Below are 19,474 nucleotides of genomic sequence, written 5' to 3'. Positions count from 1 at the left end.
AGCCAGCACGAGTGAAGCACTAGAGTCACGCCGCTCCCCCCGAGCCCTTCCCTTCCCTTCCCTTCCCTTCCCTTCCCTGCCTTCTTCTCCGCTTCCCGAAATGACGAGCAAGGATATCCAACTCTGATGTCACTGTAAAGTGCAATGGCCAGGAATGGAGGAGAATGGGAGGAGCGAGAACATGGAAAAAGAGATAAAAGGGGAGGGGGAGGAAAGAGGAGGAGGAGGAAGAGGGGAAACCAAAGAGGTGGCACTTGTCACCAGTGCTGCACTACTCAGGACTCCAGTATCCCACAAAGTAAGGATGACTCGGGAGAGTAGCCGCTGGGGTTGATCCCACCCCACCCTCCCACACTCCACAAACACCCCCGGTCCCTCCCCGTGCTCTTCCCCTCTCACTCAAACGTCAGACTCAATACTGGAGAGTTTCTCATAAACATGCCCGTTGCTGGAGCCATTGAAAGCCCTGGGGTTTTTGTTGTTAGGCACACAGGGGTTGGACTGGTTCCCTATACAGATGTCCTTCTGGAAACGGGCTGGCACAGCCCCGTGAAGGGCTGAGACCACCGGCTTGTTGGTGGTGACGATGGCTCGGAAGTCTGGCCTGGCTTTGGGCCCTCCTGCCACCACAGGCTGCCTGAAGAAATAAGATTTGCTGCCGTGGAGCAAGCATTGGTCATCCCCAAAAGTGGGGATGAAAGGGTTTTGGGTGACCCGGTCGGGGTAGAGCGACTTGCTGAGCATGTAGCCCCCGCTGCTGCCGGGGTTGTTGTGGTGGTGGTAGCTGGTGGCGGGCACTGAGGACTTGTTGTTGGCAAAGGTGGTCTCACTGGCTGGCATCTCAAACATGTGGGCGTAGGGGCTCCCCTCCAAAAAGCGGCCCTTGTCCTTGAGGCTCACACTGCGAGGGGCCAGGGCCGAGTCGTCCTTCTGCAGGTCCACAAAGGTGTCGTAGGAGTGCTGCCGGCGGAGCTTGTTGCGGTTCTTCTTCTGCACCTTGGAGGCAGAGTTGGAAGGGCTTTGAGGATATTTGGAGGAGGAGGTGGCGCTGGTGGCCACGGGCACGGGGGCAGGCGGCTGGTCCAGCTCCTGGAGCGAGTTGTCCTCGCTGATGTCATACAGGTTGCCCGCTTTCTTGCAGGCCTCGCAGCGGATGCAGGCCTGGCGGGTGGAGTTCTGCCCCACCACCGATGGCGTGTAGTTGTGCAGCTTAGAAGGGCACCCGCGGCAGAAGTTAGCCCCAGGCCGGTCCTCCCAGTCCAGGTTGGTCAGGTTCTTCTCCCACGGCGCCGGGACGCCGCTCACCACACCGTGCTTGTGCTCGTTGCTGCCGCCAAACTCGCCCGAGCCGTGCTTGTGGTGGGCCCTGTTGGCGCAGGACCCGCCCCCGCCTCCTCCCGCGTCGCGCTTGAACTCCTCTCCCCGCTCCTTGTAGATGTCCGTCAAGTCCACGTGCTCCCAGTGCGGCGAGTTCTCCTTGGCCCGGAACTGGTCCAGGTAGAAGTCCCGCAGCCCCTCCTTGTCCCTGAAGTAGCGCTTGTGGTCGGGCGAGCGGGGCGGGCGCCGGCGATAGGACAGCTCGATCTCGTCGAACTCGCGGCGGGACTTGGCGGAGGCCGGGCGCTTCTTCAGGCTGTCCTTGTACTGCTGCTTCCGCCGCTTGGCCGCGTTGCCCTCGATGTTGCCGTAGGTGACCGTGTGGGTGGAGATGTCGGAGACGTCCGAGCGGATCAGGTCGTCGTGGGCCCCGCTGCCCCCGTAGCGGTCGCTCTTGAAGGAGAACTTGCCGTAGAGGTCGCCCAGCTGGCCGTGCTTGGCGGGGGGCAGCCCCAGGTCCAAGGGCTTCTTCCCGACGGACCGTGACTGGGCGTTGAAGGGCGGGTTGTCGCAGTCGTAGAGCCCGTCGATGGAGCTGGTGCTGCCGGTGGGGGCGGTGGTGGTGGTGGTAGTGGTCCTGATACACGTTGCTGTCCTTCAGCTGGAGGTTGCCAAAGGTCCTTTCCACCTCGCTGATGTAGTCGCTGAAGAGGTTCTCCTCGCAGGGGGGGTTGTTGTAGGACTTGCAGTCCGAATGGGTGAAGCTGCGGCGGTGCTCAGAGATGTCGTAGACCGAGGACTCGCGGCGGATGAAGTCCAGGGCGCTCTGTGGTGAGCCGTTGACCCCTGACAGGTTGGCCATATTCTTGGCCGTCCGAAGCAGGCGGAGGATGTTGGAATGGGTGTTGTTCATCGTCGCTGTGGGGGAGTTCATTGCTGACTGGCGTTCCTCGATGGCAACGCCGTGGATGCAGCTGTAGATGCCCTGTAATGAGAGAAGGCAGGAAGATAAGTGGTACTGCAAGGAATGCACGAAAGGGGACCGGGAGTGAGAAGCACCCTGTGCAGCAGCAACGTGTCCCTGCAGGACGAGGCCTGTCAGCCTTCCATCATGAAGCACAACCAAACCGAACGGAATCAGACCTGCCCTACCAACCCTGGATGCTCTGCCCTTCCTTCTTACCCCTCACATTTCTCCTTCCTCTCCATTCCTCCTCCTCTGTTTTGCTTCATGTGATATCTGTGAATACCTGCTTGCATCTGTAAGAGTTACTCAAATCTGGTAGGTGTGACGTGGCATTGCAAATGGGGAACGGAACATCATTGGCAAGAAAAGCATCAAGACAAATGATTCTGGGTGGATGAAAGGAAGAAAGTCTGTTTTGGCCCTTGAAATTCACCTGGACATCAGTGAAACAAGACAGAAGCTATCTGAAGAAGGGAACAGCTTCATTTGTCATGAACTTAGCTACCCTAATCACCAGGATGGAACAGAAAAGGAAAGGGAGGAAGAACAGGGCTGCTGAGTAGGTATTTAGGGCTCTTGCATCTGCTTGAGTGAGGTACAAAAGAATTCTTAATTGCATTCTGTTGAATCCAGCAGTGATACCAGGTTCCAAATTGACAACCATAAAAGCAGAAATCCTCTGTTCAACCTCACATCAGACAGCAGAAGTGCTGGATTCCTCCACACTCCCCACTAGCTCATTTCACCCATGTTTGCAAGGGCTACCCCCAGGATCAGAAGGAAAGGGGCTCATCAATTCCCTGGCACCTACTGATCAACGTCAGTTGTGAAATGGACATCACCACATCATGTTAACATGGTTTCTCAGCAGCTAGCAGATGATTAACACTTTTCAGACTTTTCACCAACCTGGCCTAGGGGTACCAGATAACCCAAGAATGAAAGAATCTTTACTTAGCTAAGGATCACAAAACACAGTCCCCCACCTCATCTCCAGACCAAACCAAGTTAGAAACTAAGCCTGTGGAAGAAAGGCTGTGCCCCTGGATTCAGAAGGCTTTGTCATTTCTCCTTAACAACATCTTACATAGCAATCATATACCCTTGCACAACCCAAGTTCATACTCTTACGTCAGACGCCGGGGTCAAAAGTGCCAAGATTTGAGCTTGCTTCAGAATGGATCACAAGAAGGGACCAGTGGTTTGAAAGAAGGAAAAATGGGACACTGCTAACTACACTAACAGCAGAAAGATAACTCAGAAATTACTAGAATCTGCTCTAAATGTAAATATTATACCCTAAGGCAGATTTGCATAAAGCAATTGCTGAGTTTACGTGGTCATCTTCTCTGGAAGGATTTCTGCATGGCTTAAGGGATGACTTTTGGTTAGAGACTTCTGGCTGTCCACGATAGCACAATTCTAGTTAACGTAAAGTCAGCTGAAGAGCTGTAATATAGAGGACTATGAAAACCCCCTGAATTTCTAACAGTGTCACCCACCATTACTTGACTTACTATGCCCAAATTTGGCCACCTCACAACGCACTTTGAAGGATCAGCTACAGATAACTTCTCTTTATATTGCATTTTCATTTCCATGACCATTATCCAGCAGAGACCACAGATGTCACAGAAGAACATTAGATGCTCTTGCAACATGAGCAGTGAAAAGACTCCAGCATTTATCCTGCAGACCACCACGCTAGTCACCTGTGGGTTAGACAGTCTTGGGGTATTTCCCCATCTCCAGTACCCAGAACCTTCTGAATAAAGCCTCTGTTCCTGCCTGCTGGCCAGTGACACTCACCCTGCTGATGGAGAAGACCACACCAGGCTTGCCAGAGCAGACACCCATGAAGCAGTGGCGGAACTGCCAGTAGAAGAGATGCTCACAGATGAAGGTGATGAGACTGAGAGCCATGGCTGCTCCCAGCATGTAGAAGACACCTGCCATGTTATCTATATCCAGCTGGCTGCTCATAACCTCGTTCTTCTCATTGTGGCAAATGCCAGTGAGCCACAGTGCTTCTAGCTCCTCCATCTCCCCTAGAAGGACAGAAAAAAAGGAAACAAACAGTTTAGACAGTCCTGCAATGGCTAAAAAGTTCAAGCTGGGGCAGACTGAAATCAAGAAGTTGATCTAAGGCCATTTCCAGTGACCATGCTCTTTTCCCACATCTATTACATCTATGAAATATCCCAACTGCCCTTCTGATAGGGGCAGGTGCAATTTGTCACAGGGAAGCAACGGGATTTTTCCTCAGTCAGATACTAGCCACAAAGTGCTGTACCACAGAACACAGCTATGGCACCCAAATGTCTACAGTGAGATCCTGAAAGAGTTGTCCTACAGGTCACTGAAGACCTGGGCCCACAGACCTCCACTTTCTTATCAGGTCAGTGAAGGGAAAATTCAGTGGCTAATACTGGTAGACAAAAATGAGTCACTTTGAAATGAAAACATTGCAAGTTTCCAGCTCAAAATTCAAAATGTTGATTTTTTTAAAATCAAAATGTCTGATTTTGAATTTGTTTCCACGGCACCTATAACTCATTAAACCCAAGTGCAATGCTCCCAAAAATATTTATGCATTTTTACCTGATTTTCTTCCCTGCAGTTTTGTCCAGGTTCAACACTTTCAAGCCCTTTGACCAATCAAAAATATTACTAATTTTTATCTGCGAGGAACTAATGTTCTGTAGTCCAATTTCATACCCCACTTATTCCCATTATGGTATTTTCATGAGGGGGGAGAGAGAGAGATGAACACTCACACATATACTGAGACATTCAGAAATAAACAGATTTTGCAGCTTGGCAATTCTATTCATGCTGCTAGGCAAGTTCATTTTTCACATTTTCAACCTCCAGTCCAGTGACAGGGGAAAAAACAAAAATCTGTATATTTATGTGGCACCACAGCACACACTTTAAAGTTTTATGGAGAGCTTATGTCTTTTTCTGAAATAATACCTCTTAGACTGTTTAGGACACAGAACACCCTCTCTGTCAGGTAGCCAACCTTCTGAAGTATATCAGAGCTATGTTCTTTTCATATTTTTTATATTATATGTTATTTTCAGATTTCAGGAAAAAAAAAAAAAAACCAAACAAAGAAACCAAACCATAAATAAAATGACCTGTGAATTGTATTCACCCAAAAAAAGAGCACAGCAAGATGTAATATGGAATGAAAAGCAAAAGCCAGCAAAATATTTTCTAAGAAGAAATTCCTTATCCCATGAATGTTTTTTTTCTTAATAATACCAATTTCTCTGTAAAGGAAGAGATGAACTAGGTAGCTATAATGTTCTGATTAAAAACTCACTCCAAATGTACTTCAGAGTCTCAAGTCCCTCTTTTTTTTTGTTTTTGTTTTTTTTTTTTTTGAGAGAGAGTTTGGAAAATCTGGGTTAACTCTTTCCTCCAGAAATATTTCTCCTTTAATTTTGTAAACTCTGCATGGCTTGACCCTGTCTAGAACTCCAAAGCATGGGATGGCCAAGAAAAGTTCAGTATAAGTAGTGGGGTTTTTGTACATTGCAAAACCTCAAAGGTCAAAATGTTAACAATAGAAATCTTGTTTTTACAAGACATTCTTCACACAAGATATTTCTCAACCCCCCATTTGAGCCGGTTCTATGAAACCTTTAGTGCTTTTGACATCACTTTTAATGATACTGCTACCCTGCATCACCAACACAAAACAAGTGACACCCTCACATGTTTGGTGCAATGCCTCTAGCAAACCCTTGTCAATGATTTCCTGTTCTCAGCTCTAATCTGAAGATTACCAGATCTCACCAGAGCTAGGAACTTCTACTTCTTACATGCAAGACTTGGTATTTCTTAGAAAGACTCCAACTCCTCTTTTTATTGTCACTTACCATCTCCAAAAAGCTGTAGAATGGCAAGATCAACCTGGCGCTTCCAGCCTGAGTCTTTCTGGATGGCAATGCCATAGCCAGTGGAGGCAAACACCTTCCCACTCCCAATTGTCACCAGCTTGCAGCCTTCATCTCTGCCAGCCATGTAGTTTAGCACTGCTGCATCATAAATGAAAGCATCCAACTTCCTGCACAGGTGCAAGAAACAACAGGGGTGTAACACAGGAAAGGCAGAACCTGAACGAGTTCAAAGGTGTTCTCAGGTAAGTAAGGCAGAAATGAACCTCTGTCAGACAGACTACAACAGGTTGTATCTTCACCTTCAGCAGAGTTAACTGACATCTGAGCCTGGAACTTGTTCACACGTGAAGCTAGATTATAAATCAGTACTGTCTATTTCTGACTCTTTGATAATCACCATTTCTGATCTGAAAGAAAATTTGGGATACAAACATACTGCAAGATAAAGATGAATGAAGAGGAAGTCAAGGAGATCACAGTCCTAAGAATAGCTTATATTTCTGTATTGCCTTTCATCTCAAAGGTATCTAAAATGCTTTACAAAACCTATCAATATTAGATAGCAAAGTAGGGGTTGGAGTAAGGCAAAGATTATCTCAGATTCAAACTGCTGGCACGACTTAGCTGAGCAAAATGGAATTTTTTTTTCAAATTAAATATAGTCAGGACATGGTGTTTAACTCCTTGGTTACTGTGAAAAGCACTACTGGATCCTTCCCAATGCCAAGTGCCCACAACAGCAGCTTTGCAGTTTACCATTCTGAGGAGCAATTTGGTAAAGAGAGCTTAGCTGTAAACCACAAGAAAAAATCTGCTTCAGCACAGAGAAATCCCCATTATGGCATGGATGGGATAGGATGGGATGGGTAGATAGCACAACAGACTGATGGGAGCCTTCCTCTCACTGCAGCAAATTGATTTGGGGCAGTCCCAGGGGGCTGCATTTTCCACGGAACCAAAGACAGCCAATGAGTAAATCCTCCCACTAGATCTTAAACGAAGGACTTTCTGATCACAGCCCAAAGACCAGAGCCCAGAGACCTTCCACCTTGCACGCTCAGACCCACACTGTCTTCCCAACCCACCTCCTGCACATTTATTTCCGGCACAGTGGTTATCTCAGTTCAAATGTGTTGCTGTGGGGACGTCTGCCCAAGGGTGGGTATGAAGCCAGGATGTCATCGACCACAAGTGATGAGCTCTGTTTCATCCCTACACTTCCAGGACAGAGCACATTTCTTTCCTGGATGATGCTTGTCCTGGCAAATGCACCTCCCCAGGATGGCATCCAGCAATGGCACAATCATTGTAATGGGCCGTGTGCCTCCGAACCTGGCAAACAGGCTCAGGAATATTCAGTCAATCTAGTAATTAAATTGGCTGAACATCTTCATTTGTGCTTCGGAATGAACTTTCTCATAGAAGTGCAACACAAGTGCAAGCAAGAATGGGTTTCTTTCACTGGGGCTGGGCTCTGCCAGCCAGAATGGTCATGGCCAGGAGGAGGCCTTCAGTTGTAAAGGGCAAGGACTTGCCAAGTGGTGTTTCAGGTTACCTCCTTCACAAAGTCACTGCCATCAAAACAGGATGAGCTGTTCAAACATGCTTTTTGCTAATGACTTTTCCCATTTTTCCCAAATTACCCAAGGAAATGCTCCCATTTTACATACTTCCTTATTATTCAAACATTATGTTCAGCTCTTGACACTAAAATATCCCAGAGAGAAGTACTTTCCAGCTATTTGTTTCAAGCACACCTTCCATTACACTACACGAGCTAGCGATACACTGGGGTGGGATTAGTTTGACAAGAACTGTTTCAGCTTCCTGATTAACATAATCTTTTATACACAGAAGGAGGGAAAACAAAGGAATTGCCAGATGACAATATAAACACTCTGAAAAAAACTTTGTCCACAGGTCTGTGAGCTTATTCTGTGTACGCATAAGGACACACCAGCATGAAACCTCTTGATGAAGCAAGGTCTGCAGCACTAACACACACAAAGCTAACAGACAGAAGGATACAGAAGATTTTCTTTTTTTTTAAAGTCTTATAAAAGCAACAGAACTAGAAACTCTTATGCAGATGTCACTAGAAAAAGGTGGCTAAGAGAACCACAGAATTATCCTCCTGTGCTGTGTGGTCTTGCCATACTTTTAACCGTGGAATGACGACGGAGGTTCAGTTTCCAAACCCCCCAAACACTTTCCAGACAACCACGCACGGAAGTCAGGTTCCGGTGGTGATTAAGCATGCAAGGAGAAAGCCTCACCCAGTCTTCAGGGAGAAGAGTGCATCGTCCACCCCCCTCTGGTTGAACTTCACCATGTAGCTGTGCATCTCCGGGTAGTTGTTGCGAATGTTCCTCTCCGTGCTGCCGTTGGGAACCGTCCCGAAGCGGAACGGGGGCGAGAAGTCATTTGGTTTCTGGAACTGGAGAGACACAAAAAGAACTTTTCTCACAATCTTTCAGCAAGAAGCAATCACCTGAACAGGGGAACACGCTCACCTTGGAAAGCAGTTCTAATTTTATTTTACTAGCATGTAGAAAACGTTATTAGGAAGATATTATAGTTCACTGTTTTCAGGCACAGGCGTCTCTTGCCAGTGCCTAGGAACCAAGAACTGAATCTAAGCAACTCAGTCTTTTTGTAAAACAGACAGTGATTGAAGATTAAAATGAGGTTAGTCAAAAGTAAAAAGGAACTGGAAAAGGTAACAATGGCTTTGTAACACAGCCAGGGAAAGGTTTTCAATAAAACCTCTGTGCGTTTTATCCACAAACTGTCATTTAGTTTTTAAGAAGCATCTTTTTCAGCTCTGTGGATGCCTTTGCACTTCCTGATCCTGACTGAAGCAGAAAAGCAATTAATGAGGAGAGATACCTCTCAGAACACCTCACATCCACTTCACCAAACAAACGATCAGCTTTCAAACTTTTGGACAAATGTCTCAAATGAAATGCAATTAGTGGCTGCAAGACACTGGTAACATCTGATGCCCAGAACAAAACTGGCAGAATACTCCAAACCATTTGCTGCTCCCAAGAAATACATTAATCATAAAATTCCCCTACGGCTGCAGGGCTGTGAGATTTTTATATCCCACTTGCTTAATTCAAGTCATAATCAATGCTCTCTGGGGTTTTATGAGCAGTAAAATTTAGATTGTCAATTATCAAGACTGCTTAAAACCCCTAGAACCAGCAGATCAGCAGGAGCGTGGAGCTGTAAGCCAGGAACTGAGTAAGCAATAAAGAGAAAGATGCAAAGGTAGGTTCGATGAGGGGAAGTCACCTCCTCTCTTGACATATCAACCAGCAGCTTTGCTGGTGCTGATTCCTGACTCCCAGCCAGGACTGTAAATTTGGATGGTCCTGAGAGTCACACTACAAACATGCTAACAGCCAGACCAAACCCCTGTAACAGCAACAGTGCTCCTGCCACACAGCCACATGCAGCCATGTGCTGTCCCCTGCTGCAGTGGAAACGTGGCTGTGGTCCATGGCTACAGCTTAAAGACCATGCAGGTGAACCAGCAAAGCCTTGTTCCTGAGTTCTGCTCAGAGCTGGTCTGGATGTTGGTCAGTGCAGCTGAGGGGCCAAGCCCCTAACACAGCACATCCCCCCCACCCCTGGCAGGCAGGAGGCCCCTAGGGGTGTCTGTGGGCAGGGGACAGCGTTCCCATCTCCTCCTGCTGTGCCACCCTCCTGCCCGTGCAGGGAACTGCTCCTCCCCTTCGGGTGCCAGGATGGGCTGGGCTGTGTGTGCACACAGGAGCCTGTGAGAAAAAACCACCTCCTGCTACTTTAAGCCAACAGAAAACATCACTGCTGTTTTTGGGAACACAGCCTGGCACATCATCAAAAAAAGAGGTTTCACATAGCATAAAACAGGCAGTAAGGTGGCTCTTAGAACCTTGTCACAGCCCCTAGGGATGAAGACAAACTCATAGCCATCAAAACCTGTAATGAAAGCAAACTTTGATGAGAGAAAAATCACTGCAGCATGCTGAAAGTATTCTGGTTTACCAAGCTGATTATAGCAGCAGCTTAAAGGACCCATCATAGGAAGGGCACTGCCACACTAAGCACAAAGGAACACAGTCCCTCTCCTGACATGCTGAAAGAGTTGTTTGCAAAGTGGGCAGCTTGCTTCCCCAGAGGCTGCAGAACCCAGAGGGGGCACCTGCCACCCCTCCAGCAGAGTGAAGGCAGCAGGGCAAGCAGCAGGCAAGCCCAGGCAGCACTGGTGTGACCCCAGCTCCAGCATGCCACTCGCAGGGGCAGCAGCTACAACAGCCTCTCTCTGCCCCAAGGAGAAAAAGAGGTCACAGCCATTGTCCATTTTACACCTGCACCCTCCGTTCTCAGTGAGACAATCTCTCGTCTGGTCTGCTTCCATCATCATCTCTGTTTAATTTTTAACCTCCTGGGAAATTATTAAATGAATTCCTGCTGTTGTTTTCAGCAACTGGAAGAGCATATTTCTAGAGAAGGAACCCAGACTGACGGCTTCTTTAAAACCACACACTGAACTCCTCAGTCCTTACTCCCTGCTCCTTCCTCAGTCAGAACAGATCTGCAAATGCAAATTATTCTCCACACATCCACGTGCACACACACTTCAACTGTCTCCTGGTGGACAATGAGACAGGGAACAGTCTGAAAGTGTCTGTGTGGGACCCACACCAGAGATCTTTAGCTTGAATGCCTAAGAGGGAGAAATACTCACCCCCAGACACCTGGTGTGGTGTTTGCAAAGCTGAAAGCTTTCTGACAAAGAAAGTTAAATGACACTGTTGTCAAAGAGTTCAGTAAGGAAAGCCTCTTGTTTGGCTTCTCCCAAGGGCTGGGAAGGTGGGTCTGGATCGGAAGTCTTAGCCTCAGGGAAGAAGGGTACTTTGGCAGGCTGGTCTAGAAGGAGTCTGAGACAGGAGCTGAGGTATAATGCAGGGGCCGTTCCATGAGGCAGCCTGTGCAGAGGTAATCTCAGTGCCTCAGCAAATATTGACAATGGAATTAACCACAGATATTGACAGAAAGGGTCAGAATTTAGATTAATGTGAGAACTCTCTCATCACTTCATGTAAATGTTTCTCCTGCCAGAGCCCTCAGTCACAGCTACTCTACCCAAGGCATCTGCAAACAGGAGCCATGGAAGGCACGGGCAAAAGGATGTGGCAGTAACAGAGGAGCAGTAACAGCAGCAGCTGCTGAGCAGAGCCCAGCTCCTGAGAGCCACAGGGAGTGGCAACCAGGGCTATCAAGGGTCCATGTTTGTAGGGCCCCCACCCCACACTTCCCTGCAGCAGGAGCCCTGTCCTGCTGCCCAACTCCATCTTCCTCAAGGAGTGAGTGCCTGGGAGGGAACCCGCAGGGCTTGGCTGCAGCCCTCCACCCAGAGAGCCCACATCACAAGTGCACCACCCTTGCCAGGCAGCCTGGCTCATGGGATGCTCCACTTGGGCTCACGTGGATGTGACAGAGTCTCTCTTCTGCCAGAAATCCCTCACCAGAGCTGGAATCACATCAAATGCATATGGGGAGGGGGGCACTAGAGATGGGGGTGGGCAGCAGATGCCAGGCACAAGGGCTGGGGCAGCTGTGGCACATGAGGTACCTGTGGTCAGAGAGCAGAAGCTCCACGCCCCTTCAGCCCCTCACTCCACAACCTGAAATCAGGCAGCATTAAGCCCAAATCAGACCGTGGCTCTGGGCAAGTAACCTCTTGGGGTCAGAGAGCAGAGACTCTGCCCCGGGGGGCAGCAAACACCCCGCTGGGGCCCGTTAGCCCCTCGAGAGCAGAGAGCCCCAATCCTGCTCCCCCTGCAGCAGCGCCTGGCCTGGCAGAGCTGTTCCAGCAGCAGTTTGGAACCACGGGCTGCAGAAAGCAGCATTGTTCTCAGATGTTTGAACACCAATCTGCATAATGACACCGGTGACAGGAGCTCTTCCCATTCAGGCAGCCGTGACTGGCAGGGATTCAAGGCTGGAGGGGAAGGGGTTATGTCTAATTGGCCACAATTAATTTGATGAGAATTTCTTTTTTTTTCAATATATTGTCTATCACCAAATGGTTGCTACAGAAAAGCACATCTGCACTTATTTATCTGCCTGATGTAGGCCCAGTTTACACTGTAAAGTGTTTGCCAATAGCATTGAAAGCAGTTTCCCAAGCTCAGCAAGCTCTTTTTTATCAGTCAGTCTACTTTTACACTGCTTTAAAAGAAATAATCCCCAACATAATGGGTTGGCAGAGCCTGGGGTGAGTGTGTGTGGGTCTGCAGGTGCAGTGCCTCACCCTCACACAGCTCCTCTGGGAGGGCTCCTTCCACTTGGGAAGGGCCAGACCCTGCGTCTACATTTTCTCCCCAGGAAGCTCCCCAGCTCTGCCCTGAGCCAGGTCCTTTGGCAGCTGCAAGTCCAAAGGAGCTCTAGTCCCTGTTAGACACTCAGGGTTCAGTTCATTTGTCCTGGTGTTAAGTGCCAAGCTGAGGTGTCCCAGGGGATGTCACCGTGGGAGCAGGTCTCTCATGGCCCGTGTCAGGCTGGCCAGGCACATGAGGGCATTTTGGATACCCTGGTACACCCAACTTGGCTTCAGACACCTACTTTTGCACAGCTGAATATAGAGCCAGTGGACAATCTGTTCCTCAGGACAGCTTCTCCCACCAGATGCTGTGGGCAGCAGACAGGCCAAAGTGCCCACCACTCTCTAGAACTTGCCCATCAGGGCACCAGACACGACCTTCAGCACAGGTACCTGTGAGCAGCATTCTGCTCTGTCAGCAGCCAGCCAGCCAGCAGGTACCTCTTGTGTCACAGGCCAAACAGCTCTTAAAACAATCACATTTATTAGTGATCTGCAGCATAAGATTTAGTGACATCAGGCTAGAAAAGTCTGTGCTCGAGTGCATTATTGTACCAGAACTTCTCTGCATTGCCCAACATCCTCGATTGTCCCCTCTGGCTGTGGTGCAGCTGGCACCTTTCTTCACTGCCTGAGAACCCAGTCAGGCTGTTTGCAGAGAACTTGTTTAAAATTAAAGAGCAGGTCAGTGGTTTGCAGGTGTAACTCTGAGGTAACTCTCTGTCAGCACTTCAGTCTTTCTGACAGACGGTGCAAGTCCACAGCAACTTCTCCACCAGGGACAAGGAAGTCAGACTCATCTCACCTTCTCTGAAGGTGCATTTTATGTTTTTGAAGACCACTCAAGTCTTTCTTCACCATGTTCTTGCACTGGGGCTAGAGAGGCCCCATTTTCTCAGTCTTCATTTTCAGGCTGTTTCATCTAGACCTGCAGCCAGTCCTGCTGCTGCCATCTGGCCATATCCAGTAGGTCTGGCCTTGACTTGCCTTTGGTTGGTGGACATGCTCTCCACAGTACCAAGAATGATCTGATCAGGACCCCAAGACTCTGAGGGAACATGGCACTAACAAAGCTCACAGCAAGACAATACAAACATTGCTAGTAAGAGTTAATGCTCATTATTACTCTCCTCAGTGCCCTTCTACTTTATATCCTTTTCCCTCTGTCCTTTAGTCCTGTCATCTGCAGCTTGCAAGTTCTTCAAAGCTGTAACTCTGTCCTGATCTGCATTCAGGTGGTGACCAGTCTGTTTTTGGAATGTCAGTCACCACTGCCAGCACCATCTTCAGAGCTCTGACTGTCCTGTTTCCCATATCCAGCCTGACTGTGCACGTAGGCACACACACACAGATGTGCCCCAGCCCCTGCCCTAGCAGAGAAAGCACTCCACAAAGTCCCAATGTGAAGCCACTCTGCAGGTACGTTGGTTTTACAACATGCTTTCACACACTTCACTTTACCATGGCTACAATAGCATCCCACTTGGAGTGTGCCAGCCAGCAGCACGGGCAGAAAACCCCACTGCTGACCTCAATCATAGCTCTGGCACAACAGCCTGTTAGGGGAGCAGAGCACAGGGGCTGTGCTGGTCATTCCTCTGTTACTCAGGAACCTCTTCTGCAGATACTGCTCAAGCTTCATTCCTGAAGCATTCCTCTCCCCTCTGCACTGACAGCTGGTTTTGACATTACTGACGTTTTTTTCTCCAAGGTGGAACTCAAGCCATTTCCAAGTGACTACAAGTGCTCAGATCCTCCTTTTGCCCTAGCTCCTGTTCCCTCTCTTCTTCTGCGTTCCCTCACAATGTCACCTTCCACCTCCTCACAGCTTAGAATCAAGTCACCACATCAGCTCTTCATGATTGTTGGGCCCTGTCACAGAAATCAGCCCTGAGACTGCAGTACCAGAACCTCATTTTCTTGTCTTCACCAGTCAAAAAATACATGCCTTGATTTAGAAACAAACAAATAAAAAAGATTAAAGAAAAAAAAAAAAAAAAGGGAATGAACAGGATCAAATCCAATATAAGTTTTGGGAGGGCATAAAAATACCTCGTGCTCCCTCAAACTTTGACTTTGTGGCTTATCTTATTATTCAATACCTGGTGATTTTGCAAATTCTCTGGTCTTGCTTTGCATAGTACTTTCACCCATGAATCCCTCTAGATAAGTCTGGGAAAGGAGTTATCACTTAGTGCAGCTGACTGCAGGGAAGTTGGCAAAGAATTAGACTGAGGTCACTTTTTAGAAGATGTAGGGTGGGTCAAGCTCACAACCAAGAAGAAAAATATCCGTGAATGTCTGGTGGTGATATAGGGACACGTGTGGGTCAGGGAAGGGAACAGAGCAACCTAGGGACAATGCAGAGGTGAGGGGGGGCAGCTGAAAGCAAAAGAAAGGAGTTCAAATATAGCAACTTTAAAAATAGTCACCCTTGCAAAATAACGGAGCCGAAAGCAGGGATCCAACTGGTGGAGGTGCCTCCACCACAAGCAGTGGCTGCCAGGGCACTGCACACCCTAGGGCTCTGCAGCTCTCTGCAGGCTGGGCTGCTGGGGCAGATGTGCTCCGTGCCACCTCTGCACAGAGCAGAGGCCTGAAGCCCTGAGCAGCAGAGCTGCCCTGGACAGGTGGCGTTTCAGGGGCACCTCGTCCTCCCCAGCTACACCTGCACATGCCTGCGGGCACCCCTCTGCCTGTCTGCTGACCCAGGCACCAGGGCTAGGCCAGGCTGGGGGGCCACTGCAGGCTCAGACCATCACTCCTGGATGAGTGCACCCACCCCCCCATCCCTCGCGTGTCCTGGCACTGCCCAGCGTGTGAGCACTGTGCAGACCCTGCAGCTTCTCAAGAGGTCACTCTGTGGCTTTACAGCCTCCTCAGGACCCATTTGGCAGGCTACAGACTTCAAGACAGTCACACTGTTAGATGTCCCTCAAGCTTGACCAGAGAACAACATCTGTAGTGGAACCCCTGAACTTCAGTGGGCAGAGCCAAAAGCTCCTGGCACAGCCCTGCTGCTGGTAGGAACGGGACCAGACAGCACAGGCACATCTGCTGCCAGTCAGTGAGCTACAGGATCCCAGCTACAGCACACTGAACTTCTGCTGGCATGCACGTAGAGGATGGAGATCATCTGATTATCCCAGTGGCAAATCAAGCTAGACACAATGGGACAAAAGGAACCTACTAAATAATCCCAGGCAAGCACAAAACAGAAATCAGTGAGACAGAAAGGCACCAGTTAGTGCACTCGTGTTAATATCATTAGAAGTGTACACGCTCATCCAGAGGAAGAAAATTAACTGATGAAAAAGACCTTGAGAGGTGGCAGCTAAGTGCAGAGGAGTTAGAAATCTGTTTTGTCTGCACATGAGACAGCTGGTTAACAAATTATGAAATGCTTTGAGAAATAAAGAGGATGTAGTTTGGTGAGGGAGAAATCCCATTCTTCATTCATTTTCACCACAAAAGGGAGGCCAGAGCCTCCCGTCTCCTCAACACTTACACCTTGTATGTGAGTACCAGCCACTGGGCAGTAGGGTGAAACCCTGTGCGTGTCTGGTAAACCTTCCAAAGACTTCTCTGGGGCCAAAATTTTCATCCAGGTCATTAGACAAGGCTGGCCATCACCACAGTGTCATTTCCTAAGCGCCTCCTGAGGCAGGGCAGAGGGGGTACCCCGTGTACCCCACAGCTGGGAGGTAATACCCTCCTTTCCTGTTCTGCAGGGAGCTGCCCCCCACCTGTGAGCAGAGGACAGCAGAGGAACCAAAGCCACGTCACTCCCTCGCCAGTCCTGGGGCCCTGGAGCAGGCACATCTGAAGCAAGCCTACCAGGCCATCAAGACTCTGGGGACGTTTGACCTTGAATAGCCAAAGGCCTGGGAGAAGATACCATCTGCCAAATATTTATCCAGTACAGGTCTGTACACACAACTCCAAAGACCACGGCTGCTGGGCACAAGCAGCAGAATGAGGCAGGGGGGCTGTTGTGTCCTCCTCCAGTCCTGCAGATCTCACCGTCCCATCCCCTTCCTACCAGCACATCAGCCAGGGTCATTCAGAAGAAGGAGGCCAGCTCTCAGCTCTCAGGCTGCCAAATCCCGGTGGCAGAGCTATTGTCTTTTATTTAAATGTGGAGTGCCAAGTACATTTATGGCACTGTATAAATAATAAATACAAATATGCATTGCTTCCCTCTCCCCTGGCTCACGGAGATGCCAGAAGCAGGACGATCCTGTGCTCCCCCTCCTCCCCCCTTACGTAACTCTCCAAAAGCAGCTTCTTCCAGACTGCCAAACAACTACCACAGAAGCAACCAAATTTGCCCAGAGTCTCCAAAGGGTTAGCTCCAAGAGACTGTTCAAAGGAGGATGAAAAGGAAGAGTCAGTGGTGGCGGAGGCCTGGGAAGGTCCAGGACTGCATGGGGAGGGGAATCACAAGCTGCCAGCTCAGGACTGAGGCACAGCTCTACAGCTGACACCCCTCACCCATCAGCTCCCACCGGGCTCCTGGCAAAGCCCGAGGGTTGTGGGTCTCCCTTTCCATCAAGGACCAATCAAGCCTACAGTCTGACTCTGAGCATCCCCTCCCCTTGTATCTTACCTCTTAAGTTCCCAACTAAACTGCTCTCTAACTGGCACTAATCCTGAGGAGTCCCATTACAAGTTTTTATTGCCATTAAATCCCTTCAGATCAACAAAAAAGAGAGAATCCTGAGAGACTGAGTCAAGGCTAAAGCAAATCACAGCCTCCGTGCTGCTTGGCACTACCCAGTGCTGAGCTTAAAAAGAGAGAGGGAATGACAAAGAAAGTAGGACTGAAGCAAGGGGAAAAAAAGCATGCTTAAAAACCCATTGAATTTAAACATTTATAGCCTGAAAACTACTGAATCACTTCTTAACACACAGGCACAGAGGTTTGCTCCAAGGATCTCGGAAAGGATAAAAATCATGCCAACCCAAAGAGTGGAGAATAACTAAATCCACAATAAATGTACACAGCTACATCTGTAAAAAATTATCTGAGATTGTATTTATGTATACAATAAATGTAAGTCACCAATTTCAAGTCAAGTAAGCTGCCTCAGACTCTACACGTTTTAAACAAGGTTCTCATTTATCACGAGAGGACGGAGTTGGAAGGGGCATGGTCTTACTTCTGTGAAGATAACTCACATCTCTCCACAACAAAAACCACACTGCTCTTGAAAGGGCTGTATATTTTCTGCTTTTGGACATCAACACGGAAAACTTCTTTGTATCGTGTAGAAATGTGCGAAAGGATCACAACTCCCTGTTGGTAGTAAATGTGCAATCCCATGGAAGATGTGAACTGCCTCCAAGCCATCCAGTTAGGAAATGTTCCCCTCACACTCCTTACAGGCTACAAGACTGACCTCCACTTTCAGTCCCTTTGGAGAATTCCTAGCTGACAGACACACCTAGGCTGCATTTTTTGGTGCCTTTCTCCAAGGCAGGTATTTGTACAAAAGCTGCAAGCTCAGAAGAGCACTTAACCTCCACCCTGTGAGTAACAGGCCATTGACTTTTATGCCGCCACTCAGGAGGCAAAGTTAAGCACATGCTCAAGTCTTCTGAATATTTGGGATCCTTGTATGATTTAGATTTAACGTGCCCAGAGTACAATGTGGGAAATAATTCATTTTTCAGTTTTATGGCCGAGCATCTTTTACTGCAGAAATACAGTAAATCCTTTTTTGCCGGTTCTTCAGTAAGGTTTTTTCTCTGGATCAATCTAAAATGATTCATTCACCTCAGAATAATGGGTTGTTTTGTCTTCCAATTATCTCCTTCTGTCCCTTTCCTTTGTTTCAGAAAAAAAACCCCAACTTTTTCCTTTACTTTTTTAAATCTAGGTCAATGTTATGAGTAGTGCCTTTAACAAATGACAAGTGAAAAATACATCAGAGATACCAAACAAAATATTTTCTTTCAAGTACACTAAGCCAAGCTACTATGGCAAATATCAAAATTTCCCTCTGCCTTCTGACACGCTCCACAGATTTTTTTTTTCAGTAAACTCCAAAACTTACTGTTTTTGAAAAAAAAAGCACATCTATTGCAAAAAAAGAGCTGACCTGTGCTGCATAGAAACAAGCCCTTTGTCTCAACATTTCATTAACATCTTAAAAAGCAAATAAGTCAAACACGTGTGAAATTCCAGCAATCTATATTAATTTGCAAGCGTGCAGAAATCCATTTCTCTCCTTTTTATGTCAATTACAGAATTACCACTCAGATTCTTTATTAGCTTCTTTGGCATTTCCAACTAATTTACAGGCACGGATACTTTTTTTTTTATTAGTATTAACCTCCCGTGTTCTAAATTATTTTATTTAAATGCCCTGCTGGCTGCCCACGTTTACTTTCATTCTATTCCCACTGCACATGAATGGAAATCACGTTATTTCTACTGGGTTATTTCACACACCAGTCCATTTGGTACCATCCTCCCCAGACCTCTCTCCTGCACCAGACCCCAGCACCGCAGGCGCTCGCTCCTCTCCCGGGTCTCCAGCCGGCTGGTTCTGGGGAACGGGGTGACCCCTCCCCATGCCAGGCAGGCAGGGCCAGGCCCGGGGGCTGCCCCCAGCACTCTGCCCCAGGCCGTGCCCCTGCAGGGTGTGCACAGGGCTCGGTGCCACCGCGGCCCCAGCAGCCGGGCGGACGCAGCCAAGGATGGCTGGGAGCCAGGATGAGGGGACAGAGGGACAGAGTGAGGAGGGGAGCTGGGGGGAGCTGAGCTGAGGGGATCTGAGCTGAGCCAAGCGGAGCCGAGCTGAGCTAAGCTGAGCCAAGCTGAGCCAAGCTGAGCCAAGCTGAGCCAAGCTGAGCCGAGCCAAGCCGAGCTGGGACGAGCCGAGCTGAGACGTGCTG

General features: G+C 48.6%; 1 protein-coding gene across 1 annotated transcript in view; it reads right to left on the bottom strand.

The window, feature by feature from the left end:
• Positions 1-399: 399 nt before the first annotated feature.
• The window catches only part of LOC103767893 (glutamate receptor ionotropic, NMDA 2B-like), a gene marked incomplete at its 5' end in the record, with an annotated part of 28,202 nt that continues 9,127 nt past the window's right edge, over positions 400-19,474 (bottom strand). Inside the window, 5 exon segments of the mRNA XM_008935026.1 lie at positions 400-1,924; positions 1,926-2,302; positions 4,094-4,332; positions 6,175-6,362; positions 8,472-8,632. Coding sequence (XP_008933274.1) covers positions 400-1,924; positions 1,926-2,302; positions 4,094-4,332; positions 6,175-6,362; positions 8,472-8,632 — 2,490 coding nt within the window.

The sequence above is a fragment of the Merops nubicus genome, unplaced genomic scaffold (assembly GCF_000691845.1).
Source record: "Merops nubicus isolate BGI_N331 unplaced genomic scaffold, ASM69184v1 scaffold25622, whole genome shotgun sequence".
Lineage (NCBI taxonomy): Eukaryota > Metazoa > Chordata > Aves > Coraciiformes > Meropidae > Merops > Merops nubicus.
The sequence above is the reverse complement of the archived record's forward strand: the minus strand, read 5'-3'. Positions and strand labels throughout refer to the sequence as shown.